This window comes from Protopterus annectens, chromosome 4.part0, assembly GCF_019279795.1.
Source record: "Protopterus annectens isolate FY-2018-M chromosome 4.part0, PAN1.0, whole genome shotgun sequence".
Taxonomy (NCBI): domain Eukaryota; kingdom Metazoa; phylum Chordata; order Ceratodontiformes; family Protopteridae; genus Protopterus; species Protopterus annectens.
The window spans coordinates 1,916,082,921-1,916,102,000 of NC_056733.1; the positions used below are offsets into that span (position 1 = coordinate 1,916,082,921).

At 40.8% G+C, this 19,080-nt stretch overlaps 1 protein-coding gene across 1 annotated transcript in view; it reads right to left on the reverse strand.

Moving 5' to 3' along the window:
- The window catches only part of ATG4B (autophagy related 4B cysteine peptidase), a 1,090,283-nt gene that overhangs the window by 606,980 nt on the left and 464,223 nt on the right, over positions 1-19,080 (reverse strand). The window contains exon 4 of the mRNA XM_044069567.1: positions 4,454-4,552. Coding sequence (XP_043925502.1) covers positions 4,454-4,552 — 99 coding nt within the window. The remainder of the gene's footprint in view (positions 1-4,453; positions 4,553-19,080) is intronic.

Sequence of the window (19,080 nt, forward strand, 5' to 3'; positions counted from 1 at the left end):
AGAGGCCTGCAAATCCACTGAAGCGGGCATCAGGGGCTACGAAAGTGCCTCACTGAGTACTGGCAGACTGGCGACTAGCTTAACGGAAGCGTCATTGGCAGTTTTGGACTTATGCAGTCTGTCTCTGTGTTTATCTTTATGTTTTTTCGGAATATCAGTAGTCGGATGGCTTACCGAATCCATTTCAAAATATGGAGATCGAAAGCGAAAGAATTTAGAGACAAAGAGAGCCCAACGACAAATGGTTCGGGTGTTAAATAAGGCACAAAACCGACAGCGAGGGACGTCGTGGTCTGGGCCTAAACAGGTGATGCAGTAAAAATGAAAATCTCTGTGAAGTATTTGCTTTCCACAGGCAGGACAATTGTTAACTTTTTCTGACATCGGTTAGAGCAAGAAAAAAGGATCCCCAATGGGGTACTTAGCTTTAGAAGACTTCAGGATTATTAAATTCATAAACAAAAATTCAGGTAGCGGTCGACCGGCACTTGCAAACTGCTTCTGCTTCGCGCTCCTCGGCAAGAAAGACTGATGAAATGGCATCGGCTGCCTGTTTTTATACCCCTGACGACATGACGTCAGTCCTGGAGCGACAGCATCTGACGCAGAAATACTAAGTGTCTGGTATTCGGGCCGACTGAGGGCTACCTGCAGGCAGATAACCCAAGTGTGATGATTGCAACAGTGAAACACGAAGAACATCAATGCACTCTTTAAACACACCCTACAATGTAAAGACCATAAACAGTTTTATTTTGTGTACTAGAACAGGTAAGACAAAATGTGACAGGTGGGGCTTGGGAACATAGACTGGAATATCGTGAATTACTATGGCAGTTTCAGCTTGATGCAAGTGATTATCCAGGATTAAATGATGTTTTATCAGTAAGTACTGTGTTAAAATTACAGGCTGCCAAATTGTGACAGTCTGCATTTTAAATATAATTTGTTTTAATGCATTTATATAATTTCTATATTTTTTTTACCATTCTTATAACACAGATTATTAGTATTAATTGAGATTATCTTGATTTGCTGTTTTAGTCGCATGATTTCCTGTTGCTGGGGCTGAAATATTTGGAAGATGAGATTTTTTATCAGTTCTGATGTAGTCCCGGCATGTTAATGGGATGAAATTGCTGAACTTTAGTTTATTTGGTAATTTCTGCATGTTCTGGAGTCCCAACATTTTTTGGATGAAAATGGAAGCTTTCGCAGTCTCCTTGTTGACTAGGTATTACTTGAAAATTGCAAAATCCATATATATAGTGGCAAGCATAGAGATCTGCTGTAACAACTTCATGTTGACCAAGACGTGATGCAGGGATGGTTACGTAGAGGTGAAGTGAAACCAAAAGATGAAAGACTAATAATGGTGGCCCAGAATACTGGACTATGTACAGAGGAGTACTGGAAACATGAACCACAAAGTAGTGTATCTCACACAGGATCATCCATTATCAACAGTTCAAAAAATAATGCAAAAAAAAAAAAAAAAAACAGATGTAGTAGTCCACAAAAAAAAAAAGAGACAAAAGTAGCACTGATTATTTAAATTGCTACACCCAGTGATTATAGTGTAATACGCTCAGACACAAAGTCATAATATACAAGGATTTGCAAGAAGAAAGTAGAGCAATTTAAAAGAAAGTTACCCAAACAGTTCCAATAGTAGTAGGAGCAACAGGTCTGTTAAAAAAGAATCCACAGTTGTACCTAAATATGCTACCACTACATGTAATCCACATACAGAATATGCTACCACTACATGTAACCCCCATACAGATTACAGAAGGAGACGATTCTGGGCACATTGTGGGTGCTGAGAAAAGCACTCTTGGCTAGCATCAAAGACTGAAACAATACTAAATTTCATGAACTCTAATCATACCCTGAATTAGGGATGGAGTCCATTCCTGTCAAAGTATTAGAAACCTAAAATCTTTGGAGAAATTAAACAATGGAATATTTAGAGGTGTATCTAGTTAATCTTGCACCTGCTTCTATCTCCACTCCACAGAAAGGTAGCCGTTCTTTCCTTTTAAATTTAACATGCATCTTCTACAGTTTATGCCACAAATGAAGCACTACAGCTTTTCAGTTGTGACTGAAAATGCAGTACAAACTTTTAATGCTGGTAATGCACTGATGACCACCTGGATCTGCCATTCAAGCCCCCTTCGCTCTACCCTAGCTATGCCTCTAGGGACAGTGTATCCAGATTCATAGTGCCTTTACTGTACTTTAACAATTGCTTCAACCATTTTCATAATCTTGCCCATGCATATCTGGAGCACAAAGGGAATGGAGTCTTTCTGGTTTGAAGTTAACAATAGGACACAGACCAGTACAAATGTCTGGACTACAAGATTCTACAACTGTTACTGCAGGTATGCTAGTGAAGGATAAAGCTCAGGCAACAGCAGTTCGATTTGAGGATTGAGCATCTAGTGGAGCTGGTGTGGGGAAGATGGTTGTGCCTACTTTGGAGGAAGAATAGCAGACCAGGACTGTCCAATGCCACAATCCCTCAGGGGAGAGACTATAATGCAAGGAGGGCCCTGGATTGCTTGGTCAGCCATCCACCCATGTAGGCAGTAGTCCTCATTGGGAGTGCACAGAAGCATGAACTCACACAAGGAGGGTACAGTGGCCCAGGGGAGGAATTTGGTACTATACCATACAACTTCTTTGCTGGAATACCATTTAAGGCACAAATCCCTCTTACAGCTGCCTGTATGATGGCCCCACAAGACAGCTTTCACTGCCATGCTGGAATTGTTCAGTAAGGGAGAGGAAACAGGCTCAAGTCCATTTGGGGAGTATGATGGCTGACAGGCACAGGGGTAAATAGCAAGTAACATAAAAATGTATTACTAAATGGGTTTTAACAAACTCACCACTACCTGTGGAAGTAACTTTAACTACAATCTTTGGATCAGAAGGCCTTTGAGAAATCTTGTCTACATACTTTTGTGCAGATACTAAGGGGGGAGCACAAAAAAGGGAAAACGTTTCCGAAAGTATGGATTTAAGCTTTTTCCTTTGTATGACGCTACGGTGCGCTTCTAACCAGACAACCAGAATGTTTTTAAGATTTAGTATCAGGTGCAGAGCTTGAAGACGTATTGGATTTCCCTTCCACTTGAAAAATAGATACAGTTTTAGGTATTAATAATGCCTGAAGGTTTTGCTGATATCTATATGGAGTGGCTTGAAAACATAGCAGAGGGAAACACCGAGTTTCCATGTGACAGTATGAAAAGTATGCCTTCTCTATGAGCAGATATTCTGACCATTGGCGCATAATCTAAACAAGGGTTTAGGCGTCTACAGACAGAGGATCTAGGACAAATGGTGCAGAAAATAAAAAAAGACTATTTCTGGAAACATAAATTAAATTTTAGTTCTTATGACTAAAATGAACAGAAAAAAGAAGCAAGAAAAAACTGCAGTTAAGTACAAATGTGCACAAGATTTTTTTGTGAAAAAATCACCAAAAACACCGTAAGGTAATGTGGAGTATCCTTCTGCCTGTTCTGAAAGCATGGCACAAAAGAGATGAGTGTGATGTGACTGATGCATGATGAGATGGAAAAAGGGTCCCACGAAGCCTAGGCAAATGTCAAACAAGTGGTCCTAATTAATGCATAGCATCAGTCCTAGACTTTATTGAAGATGGACTTCTTGTCAGACCATGCTTGCCAGCATCTGTAAGTTAATACAGGATACATACAAGGGGTGCTACGAAAGAGCAGCAGACAGGAAAATTCAATAGAAATAGGCTGAACTGTCAAAATAATATGCAAGCTTTCAAAGTCTTTCAATAGTTCCAGTCTTCATTGCTTGTATTTCATTTGCAGTTGCCTCTCATGAAAAAATAACAAAAAAAAAAGTTTAAATCTAGTTTGTAATGCAATTCTGCACAGTGAATTCAAAAATCTCCTTTTAGAATAAAAAACAACAGTTTGGACTGGATTATAAAGATATCACTTGATACATTTATGGCTTAGTGTAAATAAGTCCCCAACTACAACTACCTGGTGAGAATAATGGAACCTGAAAACGCTTAGCAGCTGGCTGCACCACGTCACTGCTAACAACTGATTAAGTCATTAAATCATTTTGGCCCAAAACAGACACGTCACAAGAAATGCCAGCAGTAGCAATTTTCCAAATAAAGCAAGACTAAAGATTGAGTGTAATTTCATATCCCTTTTTGTAAGTAAATGAGTAGGCACATTTGCCACTTGTCAAGCCACACTTGTGCTTCCCTGTATGCAGGCTCTAAAGCTACCTGTATTGTAGCACTTAAACTCCATCATATGCTTCTTCAGCAAGCACAATACATTAGTCCCACACTTTTACTAGTTTAGTTCTGTCTTCCATAAAAGCATGCTACAAGTGTACAGTATTTACAGAATACAGAAACAGAGGGATTACCACTGCTTACCTCTACCCAAGTGTCTGCATACAAGAGCCTGGGCAAAGATCATCTGGCCACATCGAAGCATACACCCCCAGCCAGTGTCTGAAGTTGGCCCTGTTCCTCCTGCAGTTAGGGAAAAAAATCAAACCTGAAAGACATAATGTACTACAAAGCAAAAAGGGAAAGTAATGTACCACATCACTATTTTCCCTTTTTACATATCTGGTAATTAATACTTCAAGATAAGTAAAAAGGAAATATAATACACCACACCATTACATTTTCTATTTATGTATCACACAATAATTAACATTTCAGGATATCCTCCACAGTGCAATTATATATTTGAACCAAAGTCATTCTTCCACTGATTTCCAAATACAGTTCCCATTCATGCAGTCATTTGATATAAGACAGCTCATATCACAAATGTTTAAAATATACAGCTGAAAGGAGCAGGAGCTCATATGTTGTTGCTTGCTCAGTGGCGACATCAGAGTGCTATTCTTATTTATTGTATCCGAGACAGCAAATGCATGGAAAAAGAGTGACACGGGTTTTTCACTACGGGCCAGATTCTTACTTACTCTGGTGTACGCCTGCTTTATAGATAAACCTTGTGCTGGAGTAAGTCACAAACTGAGAGCAAACCTTCTGGAATCTGGTCCCACATGTTACTGATGACTCTTTTGATAAGGTGCAGCAAACCAGAATAATAAAGGAAGCTGGGGGTGCAGGCAGACCCAGTCCCACTAAAAAAAAAAAACTAGGTGATGGTGTTTTCATTTATCAATTGCTTGCTAATAAACTGTACTCGCTTGAGTGCATGTGTTATAATCACATATAACTGACAGACCAAGTGCATATTTGAAAGAGAACTACAAATCAAGCTCAGCAGCTTTAATGACTCATTGTGGATCCATTCTCATTACATCTCCACTGATTAATAGCTTAATTTCACATGCCAACTTAATCACTCAAGCTTCTTACTCAAGTTAAAATAAAATAATTTTTAATTTACACACAAACCTTAAAGAAACTCATGAGGTTAAGACAAATGAATGGTTATAGACATAACGGGGTCAATAAGCTACTCTTTCCTAAACTAGCACCCTCTTTTAGAGGCACAAAGTCCCAAGGCTAAGGCAGCCTGGGTTTGATTAGCAGTTTGGACACCTGAGGTACTGGCAGGGAGGGACGGATATACACATTCAGGAAGCAGGATGCTCATCAAAGATGTTTCCTAAGGTGAGATGTGGTACACAGAGGGGACTAGCCCTTGAACGTTGCTCATGAACGAAGGAGAGCTGGTAGGAAAACAAAGGTAAGTCATAACATAACCACCTCAGTAGCAGAAGCAGTTGCCAGTACCCCCCGATGTCCTTAAAATCCATGGTGAAACCAGCTCACTTTGAAAAAAAGTTCAAGGAAGAAAGAGAAGCAGGAACACCTGGCAATGGACTGATGCTTTGGGATGGCTGGAAAGGATGAAGCAGAAAGGGGAGGGGGAAATAAGTTACTTCCATCCTTACAACTCAACCAAGGGCAAAAAATTTGCCTATCAGAATGCACATTAACAGGTGAATTTAAGCACAAGCATACCCGGTCTCTCACAAAAAAACTATGTGGGGCTGTGAAAGCAGTAACAGGAAAGATGCTACCTGTGAAATGCATACTATGAAAGACATACATTTTCCAACTATACGACAAATTATATTTATTTTTTATTTATTTTAAATTTGTTTACTGGGGGGTTCTGACTGGGCTGGTTCCTGGTTGCCCATTTTCAGCAGAGGCTGGGGAAGAAAAGCTCCACTAACTATACACAAGTTCAGAAAAGAATTACATTGTCAAAAATTAACAGCATCTTATGTAGGTACATTACACACAAGAATAATAGTGATCGATAAGGCGAGCCAATAAAACTATAGCATAATAAAAATAAAATTAAATTAAAGAAGCTAGGCATCATACATAGTACAGGTCGAAGAGAAAGGGTGACCGTATGTCCATTAGGTAGCACTTTATAGTGGACATTTGATGAGAGTCCTAAACAGAAAAGCATAAGAGTATTGAAGTTATACAATACTATGTGCTAATCATGTACTGTATGTGATGAACACAGGCATATCATGAAGTAAGAAAGAGCATGAAGGAGTGAAAAGACAGAAAAGGAGGAAGTTGTATACAGGCTGATAGATTTAGAATACATAGATAAAAGAGATTACATGGTAGTTAGATTAAGAAGGGAATTTGTTTAGCCTGGCTTAGTGTAGGAGCAATGGCAGGCATTGGTTAGGTGCTCCCCGAGTAGTAGTTTGAATTTGGATGAGCTAGGAATATTGAGTATATTCTGGGACATAGAATTCCACGTCTTTAATATTTTATTGGAGTATAGAGAGTCACCATGACTATTATTGGATTTAGTTACTTTGAGCAGGAGTTTATTGGAAGATTTTAGTGATCTTGAGTTGGAGAGTGGTTGAATTATGTCCTTGAGGGATGGGAAGTACTCAGGATGGTGAAGGCTGGAATGAGCTAGAGGTTATAGGTTAGTAGATTAGGTAGCTCCATCCATCCATTTTAGTTGGTGTAATGCTGTGGAGTAGTGACATCTATTGGGGAGATTTGGAGCAAATCTAGCGATTTTATTGTAACATGACTTCAGTTTATTTAAGTCTGTTTTTCCGATGATGGTGAATACTGGTGACAGGTATAAGAGGGTGGAGAATAAGTGTGTTTTGGCAATGGAATGTCTGGCGGTATTCATGAGGTAGGGCTTGACTACTGGTATGTGCTTGTCAAACTTAAGACTGTTGTCAATAGTAACCCAAGGAGCTTAGTGTGATGGACAGGTTCAATTTTTAGTTTTATTGGAAGAGTAAATGGCAAAGGGGAAATGTGATCAGGTGTTTTCTCACTAGTGAAGAGCATGAGCTCTGTTTTATTTGGGTTAAGTACAAGTTGGGAGTCAGAAGGGTATTTTTTCAATGTCTAGAAAGGATTGTTGGGTTCTTTACAGGAGTTCCAATAGGGATGGAGCTGAGCATATGAGTGAGTCATCTGTGTTTTGAACTATGGTTGCATGTTGAGTGGCAGTGCAGAGTTTGTGAATACTAAACTTTACCAAATCACAACTACATGAAAAAATAACTGCTTGAACACACCTTTCTTAATCACAATATCCTGAAAGTATACAAAAAGAAATTCATCTGAATTTAAGTTTGTCATCCCCAACTTCTTTAAATATTTTGAGGTCTCAGTCTCTGGGCAAAAGTAATATTCACTAACAAAACAAAATATTTCTATTTCCCTGCATGTTCAGCTTTAGACTTACAACACTTAAATGCAGTGGAGTATGGGGATGATTTATCCTTTATAAATGAAGGTGCCTTTGATACAGTACACATAATTCATATGGTTTGATTACAGTGCACAGAATTCATTTGGTTTGATTATAGTACACATAATTTATATGGTTTGATACAGTACACTGAATTCACATGCTTTGATAAAGTATTATGATAACATGATTCAGAAAGGTGTGTTCGGGCAGTTGTGTTTCCTGTAAATGTGATTCTGTAAGACTTAGTAGTCCCCCAAATCAAAGCTGCACTTTCCCACAGCAAGACAATCTGGCCTCATTTGCTAAACTAACATTCGGGTCCCTGACGTCTAAGATGTCATAAGAACATTTCTAATGATGACAACCACATCCTATATAATTATGGACCATGCCCTGCTCAAATTCTGTTAAGGTGTGGAAAAATAACCACAGAGGTCATGGATGAGACTGTGAGAGTTGCATTATAAGATTTGTTTTCAAGCTCGCTGATGAAGGAAAAGGTAACTATTCTTTCAAAGACATCTTGCTTGGAACCTTCAAAACCCCCATCTAAAGGCTTGCCTCTAAGCTCCTATTTTGTGGATAAGACTAAGAAAAAACTGTCAGTCACATAACTGCAAACATTTATGACCAGTACTTGGCTTCATCAAGTATTTCCAACATGTGGATTGTAGTCTTTGGTTTGTAAGTAAACAAGACACACACTGGATGTGTGCTGTAACTCTTCAAGGTGTATTTTCAAACTACTCTGAGATTCAAATCTAAGTGTATGTACCAGATGACAGTTAACTTCTTCTGACTACTTTATTAGCATTGAAGCCATATGCCTTATATAACACACCTCCCCATTTTAAAAGACATACAACATATCTATTATATGTTACATATAGTACATTAAACATTAACCTCAGTTACACAACACACATATCATGGGCTATATACATCAAAATGAAACTATGCATGTATTTTCACCAGACATTTTCAGTAACGAAACTTTCAGTCCTCAGAATCTCGGTCCATGTATCTGATATCTTCAATGGTCTACCATGACTGGAGTTTTTAACAGGACTACTGACATTGAACATCTGCTCTTCTGATGATGGTTTACAATACCGTACAGTTTTATTTTCAGATACAACTTCAAGAATCTCTTTCTGCACTTCTTGACTATCACCAGTTCTTGAATACTTTATTTTCTTGCAACAGGACTGACTATAACACTTCTAGGTCATCTTTTGCCCTTAGTTCGTCTTCATTGTATTTGTCTTGTACAAATGGCTGTGATTTATTTTAGAAATCCTTCCATACTATCAAAACTACAAAAAAAAAAAAAATACAGCAGCAGCTTCTTAGAAATCAAACAAATCTGGGGACACTCTTCTACATAGACATTCTCAAAATTTCAAACTGGGTATGTCAGCATTTCTTCATTAGGATTGCTGTTATGATACAAATTGCAGATGGTAAAACTTTGAATTACTTCTCTCTTTCGGCTGACATTCTGGGTAATATACATTATCTAGTGTTCTTTCATAGCACTTCACTATTCTCAAGCATAACTTGTAAATCCTCTTAGGCATGCGTTTTCTTAGCTAACTGAAGCTATTATTTTGTAAATTTGCAACATTAAACCTTGGATGCAATCTCTTTCTTTCTTCAAAGAAAAGACTGATATCCTTCCTCAGTGGTGATTTTCTCAGACCCCTCAGATGTCAGAATATGACCAACATATTTTAGACTTGTCAATCTGATATCACATTTTCTCTTAATTAACTTGAAATTATGCTGTTTCGATCTGTTTAGTAGCTGTAGCACCCTCTCATCTGTTCTCAAACAGCTCTATTACTGAGGAAATACCAAACAAGGTAAAGAATTACCATGTGGCATTCTTGAGAACACTTCTTCAACTCTAAGCAAAAGCAAAAGGTAATGCTGTCTGTTCATCCCTTTATTCTTGTGGATCAATACAATACAAATGTTGATCTTGTCTTGCTCCACAACAGTGGCCTTACTATTCACACACTATGTTAACTCAAACTGCTGATAAACTGGAAGTAGGATTTTTGAAAAAGACGAGGAGCAAATTATAAATAAATGGAATTTGTGTGAATAATACATGCAATACAGTGTTCAGAAGGAGGGGAGGAGGAGTGACATGTAAGGAAAGGCAAGAACTGAAGAATGTAATATTGGAATAAATCAAAATTATTAAGACTGATTAAAATAAAAAAAATGTTAATATTGTCCACTTTCCTTTCTATTACTGTATATGTACACATGTGACACATAATAAAGACATTAAAAATAATACTGTTAAGTGGAACATGATGTTCAATTTTGTGCGTTCCTACTGTGTCCCAATAATTAGTTATTCACCTCTTCTCAAAGTAATATTTACAGGGACAGGAGCAGTACTGTGATCTACAATATGCAGAGAACCTTTTTTTTGACTGCAGGTTTGAACACATTTTCTTTGTGTGAAAAGAAGCAGCATATATACATTTACAGTACTTGATTCTGGAGCTGCAAATGATGTTTTGGTTTTGGTAAACATATGTAAGATATGCCCTGTATAACTGATTCCTGGAACCTGAATGGAATATACATTTTAAATAAAACTTTATTTATAACTTTTATATATCCAAGGCTCAAATTACACTTCCTAAAGAAATACATATGCTGCATGATTAGTGGGCCAATACTAACAAAATAGAAGTTATGTCCTTACCATAACGTTCCATGTGGAGTGTTCATCTCGCCTTTGTTCTTACACATGGGTTCGGAGCCGATCCTCGGCTCCGTGCCGGCCTCTTGCAAGCTCTGCATCGAGAAGAAGCTCGAGACAATCTAATACCCACAATCCCCCTCTGCCTTTACCTCAGATCTAGTTTGCAAGCAAACCAATCTACAGAATAGCACACTCATGCGTACATCACATATGTACAGAAAGAATCTACACATAACTATATATAGATATAAGCTAAACAGACATATATAAAAAAATATATATATGCCAACTATGTACCCAATATTGTAACAGTAGCAGAATGCTCCTGGCCAGGCATCAAAGAACGTTCTTCCTAAGGGTGGGAGGGTGGGACTGTAAGAACAAAGGCGAGATGAACACTCCACATGGAACGTTATGGTAAGGACATAACTTCTATATGTGATAGTGTTCAATCTCGCCGTTTGTTCTTACACATGGGTAGCGTCCCTAGCTCCTTGTTCCTGAGGAACTCACGGGAGGACGTTCTTGAGCACAGTGGAACCAAAGGTTGCCCTGTCCCTAGAAACCTTGTCTATCTTATAATGAGAAATGAATGTATGTGGTTTAGACCAAGTAGCAGCTGCACAAATAGCGTCCAGTGGTAGGCGGGCTGCATGAGCCAAAGATGTAGACACTGACCTTGTGGAATGTCCTTTGGGTTTGTGTAACAGGGTTTGATTTGAAGAATCGTAGACATGGATTATACAATCCGTTAACCATTTAGAAAGAGTTCTTTTTGTAACTGCAAGTCCTTTCCTGCTATCAGCAAAAGCCACAAAGAGTTGATCTGTTTTTCTGTGATCTTTTGTTCTATCCAAATAAAATCTTAGCTGTCTGCGAACATCTAATTTGTGTAACATATACTCCATTTTGTTGGAATGGTTTTTGAAGAAAGTGGGTAATTCAATGGACTGATTAATATTGTTAATCGAACACACTTTGGGAAGGAAGGATGAATTGGTTCGAAGAGAAACTCTGTCAGAGTGAAAAATCAAATACGGGTGCTTGATGGAGAGAGCCTGAAGTTCAGATACTCGCCTAGCGGAAGTAATGGCTACCAGAAAGAGAGTTTTCCAGGATAAAAATTTTAATGGGCAAGAAGAGGCAGGTTCAAAAGGGGGCAACATTAATTTAGATAGCAACAAGTTCAGACTCCAAGGTGACGTAGGAGATCTGACCGGTGGTCTAATATGAAAAACTCCTTTTAAAAAGGCTTTACAAAGTCTGTGAGCCATAATAGGAGCTCCACATTCTTCCACATGGAAATTCGAAATGGCAGCCAATTGAACTCTTAGTGTAGCAGGAGAAGCACCCTGATGGAATAAGTCCGTTAAGAACTCTAAAATCTTATTCAAAGGAGCTATAAAAGGATCCACATGGTGTGTATTCGCCCAGAATACAAATCGCTTCCATTTGCTAGCATATGTCTTAGTAGTGGAAGCTTTATGCGAAGCCACCAAAATATCCTGGACTGCTGGTGACAAAAGATCAGACCTGGCTAAGTTGGGAATTGGAGCAGCCAAGCTGCTAGATGGAGGGACAGAAGCGCGGGATGGGGAACCCCTGACGAGTGAGTCAATAGGTCTGGCTCTGGGTCCAGAATCCAGGGTCCCCGAATGCAGTGTATCTTCAGGAAGGGAAACCAAATTTGACGAGGCCAGAATGGGGCAATGAGGATTATCGTCCTGTGTAGGTTGTTGGCTTTCTGGAGAAACTTTGATATCAGAGGAAATGGGGGAAAAGCGTACAGGAGTCCCGGGGGCCAATCGTAAACCAGTGCGTCCCTGGGGACTTCCCCTGGAGGGGGTAATAGGGCAAAGTAGCTCCTGCATTTGGCGTTCATTGGAGACGCAAACAGATCGCAGGAAGGCTGGCCCCACGTGCGAAAAATCCTTTTTGCCACTGACTGTTTTAGGGACCACTCGTGCGGTAACAAAATTGCTCTGCTCAGCCTGTCGGCTATGACGTTGGATGACCCCGGAATGTGCGTTGCTATTAGAAAGCGACCCGTGGACTCCGCCCACTGCCAAATTCTCATGGCCTCTCTGCATAGCTGATAGGACTTGGTTCCCCTTTGCTTGTTTATGTACCAGACTACCGACATGTTGTCCGTCTGAACTGCAATAGTCCCTAGAGGAAGAAGGGGAGCAAAGTGTTGCAACGCTAGAAACACTGCCCTCAACTCTAGAACATTGATGTGCAGATTGTACTCCAAATTGGTCCATTCGCCTTGGACTGTCTGTCCCTGAAAGATGCCCCCCCACCCTATCAGGGAAGCGTCCGTGGTCACCGTAACTGTGTGCGTGGGTAGCACAAACGGTCTCCCTTTGGACAGGTTGCACGTTTGAAGCCACCAGTTCAGATCTGTTTTGCATGTCTTTGTTATAAGAATCTCGTGTGTTAGAGGTAGTTGTTGAAACGACCATTGTGCAAACAGCAGCCATTGTAGGACTCTCATGTGCAGCCTTCCCAGGGGAATTGCAATCAGGGAGGCTGACATGAGGCCCAACACCTTTAGTACTAGCTTTGCAGGAGATTTCCTTGACAAGAGTAGAAGACGAATATGAGTCTGAAGAGATAATATCCTTTCTGGGGGAAGCCTCAGAATCAACTGACGTGTGTCTAACTCTGCTCCTATGAACAAGATGTTTTGTGATGGCTGAAGTAAGGATTTTCCGAAGTTTACGGAAATCCCTAGGTGAACACACAGTTGAAGAACAAAGTCTCTGGCCTGTAGTAGTTGACGCCGGGTGGTGGCAGAAAGGAGCCAGTCGTCCAGATACGGAAACACCTGGAATCCCTGGCGTCTCAAGTGAGACGCTACCACTGCCATACATTTGGTGAAGACCCTGGGGCTGAGGTCAGACCAAAGGGCAGGGCTCGAAATTGAAAATGACTGGCCCCCAGCCGAAGCGCAGATGATCTCTGGATGCCCTGGCCATTTTTATGTGGTAGTATGCATCCTCTAGATCTATTGAGCACATCCAGTCGTCCTTCTGTAAGAATGGAAGGATCGATTGAAGCGTGACCATTCGGAACTTTTCTTTCCTGACGAAGGTATTGAGGTAGCTTAGGTCCAGAATGGGCCTCCAGTCCCCTGTTTTCTTTGGAACTAAAAAGAACCTTGAGTAAGTCCCGAATCCTTGCTGGTCCGCTGGGACTGGTTGGATGACTCTTTTTTCTAGCAGCTTTGAAATTTCTATAGCTGCTGGCTCTCGCAGATGGGGCGGTACATCTGGGAGTCTTTTCTTTGGGATGGGCTGAGATAGAAAGGGTATGTTGTAACCTCTGGTAACCACGCTTTTTACCCACTTGTCTGTAGTTATGTCTTGCCAGGCCTGAGGGTATAAAGCTAAGCGACCCCAGACTGCCTCCAGAGTAGGACAGTCGGGCCTCCTCTCAGGAGTGCTGGAAAGGTTTGCCAGGGAGGTTATCCCTGTCACCTTGGTTTTGCGGACCCCCTCTGCCGCCAGGGCGGCGTCTTCCACCTCTGCCCCCCCTCTGCCTCTAGAGGGGCATCACCCTGTGTGTTTGGGAAAGATCCTTGGTGTTTCGAAACCACATTTTCCCACCACGTTGCCCTTTGGGGTACGGTCTGGAAGGGTGGAAAACGGACTCCGACAGCAGACAGAGTCTTTCCCTCTTGTTCACACCGGGTAAGGGTCTCCTTTACTTTAGGGCCAAAAAGTGTGGCTCCATCAAATGGGGCGTTAGTAAAGGAAGACTTGAAGGCTTCCGCAAACGAACATAAGCGTGTCCAGGATTGCCTACGAAGAGCAATCGCTGAAGCCGCTGCCCTACTCGATCCTTCAGCTGCGTAGGATATCAGCCTCATGGACGAGTTTACAATGGATGTAAGGGTGTTGAGATGCGCTGTAACTTTCTCTGAAATAGCAGCATCTGTAGTACCCTGGAGGGTATCTCCCAACTCTTTGACTAGATCCCTCTGTAAACGTGTAAAATGAGTCAAATAGTTCAGGGAACGCATAGAGAAAGCCGCTGAACTGAAAATGCGCTTCCCGTATCTGTCCATGGTCCTAGAATCTTTGTTAGGCGGATGGACAGATGAGGAAGACTCCGACATCTCCTTTTTCGTGGCCGCTGCCACCACCATGGCGTCTACTGGAACTCCTTTGGTGAGGTAAGCCTTGTCCTGTGGTGCCGTAATGTACTTATTTGGCTTCCTAGGGACTGGTTCCACCGTGTCAGGTGTCTCTCACGCCCTTCGAGCAATCAACTCCATTAACTCATCGAAGGGCGGAGTGACCCAGGAGGAGGAAGAGCGAGCACCAAATGCCTTCAGCAGAACTGACTCATCCTCAGAAGGGGGAAGGGACTGCCAGTCACCTCTCTGCTTCAGGATCTCCAATATGTCCGAAAAAGAGACATCTTCCGAAGGTGACTTAGGGGACCCCTCTGACTCATCTAAGTCAGTATCAGATGTCAAGGATTCCTGTGGAGAATCCAAGTGTCTCCTCTTACACAATCTCTTCCTAGGGACTTCTTCGTGGGGAGCATCCAAAGAAGCCTCGGAGGAAGACGGGGCACCCTCCAGGGGTGGCTGAGACACTGGTGCCCGACGCTTGAATGTGGCCGTGGGTGCAGATGAAGACAAAGGCCCTTTATGGGGAGGAGAGGTTGCTTCCACTGATGTGGTTGTCTGGGTAGACAACACCTTCCTCATCAGGTCGAATGCTCCCGGGTCCCGCATCGAAGAGTCCCCCGGTTCCGAGGAAATGGGAAGAATCCCCGACATGGGCACCGAAGGCATCGATCCAGAGGACGGAGCCGAATCGATCCGCGCCGAGGCCCCGAGGGGGAGAGTCGGAACCGAAACGTCGGTTCGATTCTCGGCCCCGGAACCCAGGACAGACCGTCGGCTCCGAGACGCCAGTATCGGTTCCGACGGAGTCGAGGTGAGAGGAACAGACCGAGAAAAGGACGGTTCTGGACCCGAGGGCTCCACAATCAGTAGATCAGCCTCTTCCGGCTCCAAAGACTGAATCGGTCTCGGAGGAGGAATGGATGGAGATACAGGGAGGCCTTCAAGTTTCGACACCAACTGGGTGGAAACCGAAATAAGTTTGGAGAGGGCCGAATGCTCCAATAACTTCTGCACCACGCGATCCACATCGATATCCGAAAGTTTGGAGGAAGAACGGGTCGAAGGAACCGAAGACGGAGCCGACCTCAATAAGGTCGAAGGAGGGAGCTCCATCACCGGTTCCAAGACTCGGGGCTCAGGAACCGACACCAGTTGAACACTCGGCCCCGAAGTCTGTGGAACCGGTGATCTAACCTTTGAAGAGCTCGGAGCCGATGACTTGGGCTCCGACGTCTTCGATTCCTTAGAGGACTTCGATGCCTGGTCAGAAGCATCCAAAGCCTCCTGGAAAGACGGTTTCAATAGACCTCTGTCCATTAGTTTCCTGCGCCTATCTGTCATGACCCTCCCACTAAAAGAGTGACAGATAGAGCAGTCCTCTTGCAAGTGGAGAGGGCCAAGGCAGTAGACGCAGGAACTATGGTTGTCAGTGACTGACATTTTCTGGCCACACTGACAACGCTTGAAACCTGACTTCATCTTCTCAGACATTATAGGAGAAAAGAGAGACAAATCCAGTAATACAGTCAAATCCATGAAAGTTTGTCAAATCCGATGAAAATTGTCAAATCCGGTAATAAGTTCCTCAACTAGGTAAATTTATGAAGGGTGTAGGCCCCGAAATATATTTAACCGATAAAACTAGTTAACGGTACCAATAACTCAACAAGACCACAACACAATCATACAGGTAATACAGAAAAACATCAAATAGAAATAGAATCCTAATAAAATATAACAAAATAAAGTTATATCTTAGCTTAGACTCTCGAGCTAGCTCCCAACGATGCGTATGCAGCAGCGGCAAACTAGATCTGAGGTAAAGGCAGAGGGGGATAGTGGGTATTAGATTGTCTCGAGCTTCTTCTCGATGCAGAGCTTGCAAGAGGCCGGCACGGAGCCGAGGATCAGCTCCGAACCCATGTGTAAGAACAAACGGCGAGATTGAACACTATCACATCAATGGTTACCAAACATAACTGCTGTAGGTAATCAGTGAAGTAAATTTTGAGTAGCTCTTAATTTAAACAAAAATTCAATGAAAACATATCAGAATAATATGCCGATCCTAAAGGAAAGCTTTGCCATTTGTAGAAGCGACTGTCTAGATACTCTTACAATGAAACACATACATTCTATGCCGCAACTAATTAAAAAACATTTATATATACTTAAATGTTTTAGCTAAATTTACAAATTTCCCCTTTACTATAGGGGACAATGGAATACAGCTCTGTATCATTGGAAAGACAGATTAATTAACTGCATTGTTCGATCTGTCTCCACCTTTAGCCCTTTTAGATTTAGTACCCAAATGCAATCTTTCTGCTCCTATTAATTTTGTCTTACATGACAACAGCAAATTTAGTTTTTATTCAGCAAACTGTGGTCAAGGACAGACTATTAGTATGAGATCTAACAGATTAAACACTGCTATAAAAGATGTCATAACAGAACCTTACCACTTCCACTCAGAACCTTACCCACTTCCACTCTAACATCCAACTTTATCTAGTTATAAATGATGTACACAAATCTAGACATTTCGATACAGATTGGACATGAAAAACGAAAAACCGAAACAACCAGGAACCAGTGAGAAGCAACCAAATAGTAAAGTACACTGGTGGAAACAAGTGCTCAACATGATTCTTTTAGCGTAAATCAAATTTATTAATTCACTATTCATCCGAAGACTTCATCAGAAACAAGCAACCACATAATAATGCAGCCATATTTAAACCAAATTTGTTAAACAGTTAACCAAAAGGAAAACACTAACGTTAACCCTTAAGGAATCAAACAGAATAAATGACAGATTTTCTATACTTTAAAAACATTTGATGTTTACAGCTTCATTTAAACCAGGAGGAAGGTGAGCAGCCAGCCAAATCTGCCACTCAGCTTTCTTCTTTTCAACTTTATTCTTAAAATCTCCTTCCCTTAAGTCCACATGTACCACGTCCCAAACAGAAAAAATGAATTTCTTAAAATTAGAACATTTTACAGAATGCTTGTACAGTGCATTATTCTCATCATGTGTCATAATAGCATATACATGTTTCCTAATTCTAGTTCCCAGACTTCTGGTGGTCATGCCAACATAAAAAGCTGTGCATGACATACATAAAGCAACATAAACAGCCCCAGTAGAGGAAAAATCAAATCTACCCGGCACCTTTATAGTTCTGTTACAATCAGATAATTCTATGAAGGAACCCTCAGAAATAAACCTACACATCCTACAGTTCAAACATTTATAAGTACCAAAGACCTTATTAGTACGAAAATTCTATCAGTTGTTTAATGTTTACATTTTTCTTTTCTACAAACTGGGGTCTATCCTCCACTACTTTTACCAGGTCCTCATGTCCTAGCAAAATTTTCCAATTGTTTTTAACAATATTTTTAATGGTCATGGAATCCACCATCATGTCCAAACAAAACCTTGAAGCAAAATGAGAGCTGAAAGGTTCATCTCTTGCTTCATTGACAATCTGTTTACTAGTGAAACCATGTATAATAATGGGTGGAAAATGTTTGGTTCCAACACTAAAAATCTCATCCACTGTGTTGTTAAGTAAGTCCAAGCTGTAACCTCTTTTCAAGAATAACTTTGAAATCTATTTCATTCAAAAATCTTGGTTATCACTGACCATTCTGGATGCTCTAATATACTGGCCACGTAGAATGTTCCTAATAATGTACATAGGATGCCTACTTTTAAAGTGGACACAGCTATTACCAAAAGTTTATTTTCTGTGAATTCTAGAAATAAATTTGACACCATCCCACTCTAAATCTATGTCCAAAAAATTCACACGAAGACCAAAGGTTCCAGTTGTAAATTCTAGAAAAGTACAACTATTCTTCAATTCTAGCATAACATTATTCAAATCAAAATCAACTTCTAAAACAATAAAAAATAAATCATCGACAAAATGGCAGTACATCAAAATCTTGTTATACATGGAAATGTGTGGTAATTCTTTCTCCCACCATCCTAAAACTAAGTTAGTAAAGGAGGAGACTACTGTCATCCCAATTCCTACCCCCTTCTTTTGTTTGTAAAACTTAGTGTTAAAAATAAAACAATTATTCACTAACACTATATCAATTAAAGTTCTATACAGATACACGATGTGTGTTGTAGTGTCCGTATTTTTTTTTTTAAAAATGACTTAAAAATTCTAACCCTTCTTCCACAGGAATTGACGTATAAAGGGAAGAAATATCCACTGTAATCATGGTAAAAGAAGGAGTATTGTCAGAAATTTCTGTCCTTACATGAAATTCTCTAATTTGGTTAAGGAAATCCCAAGCGTCACTAATATGCAATTCCAGTTTCTTAACCAAATGGGTTAAAAACATAATCAAGAAACAGAGAAATATTCTCTGTACTATATCTAGGCGCAGAAACTATCGGTCTAAAG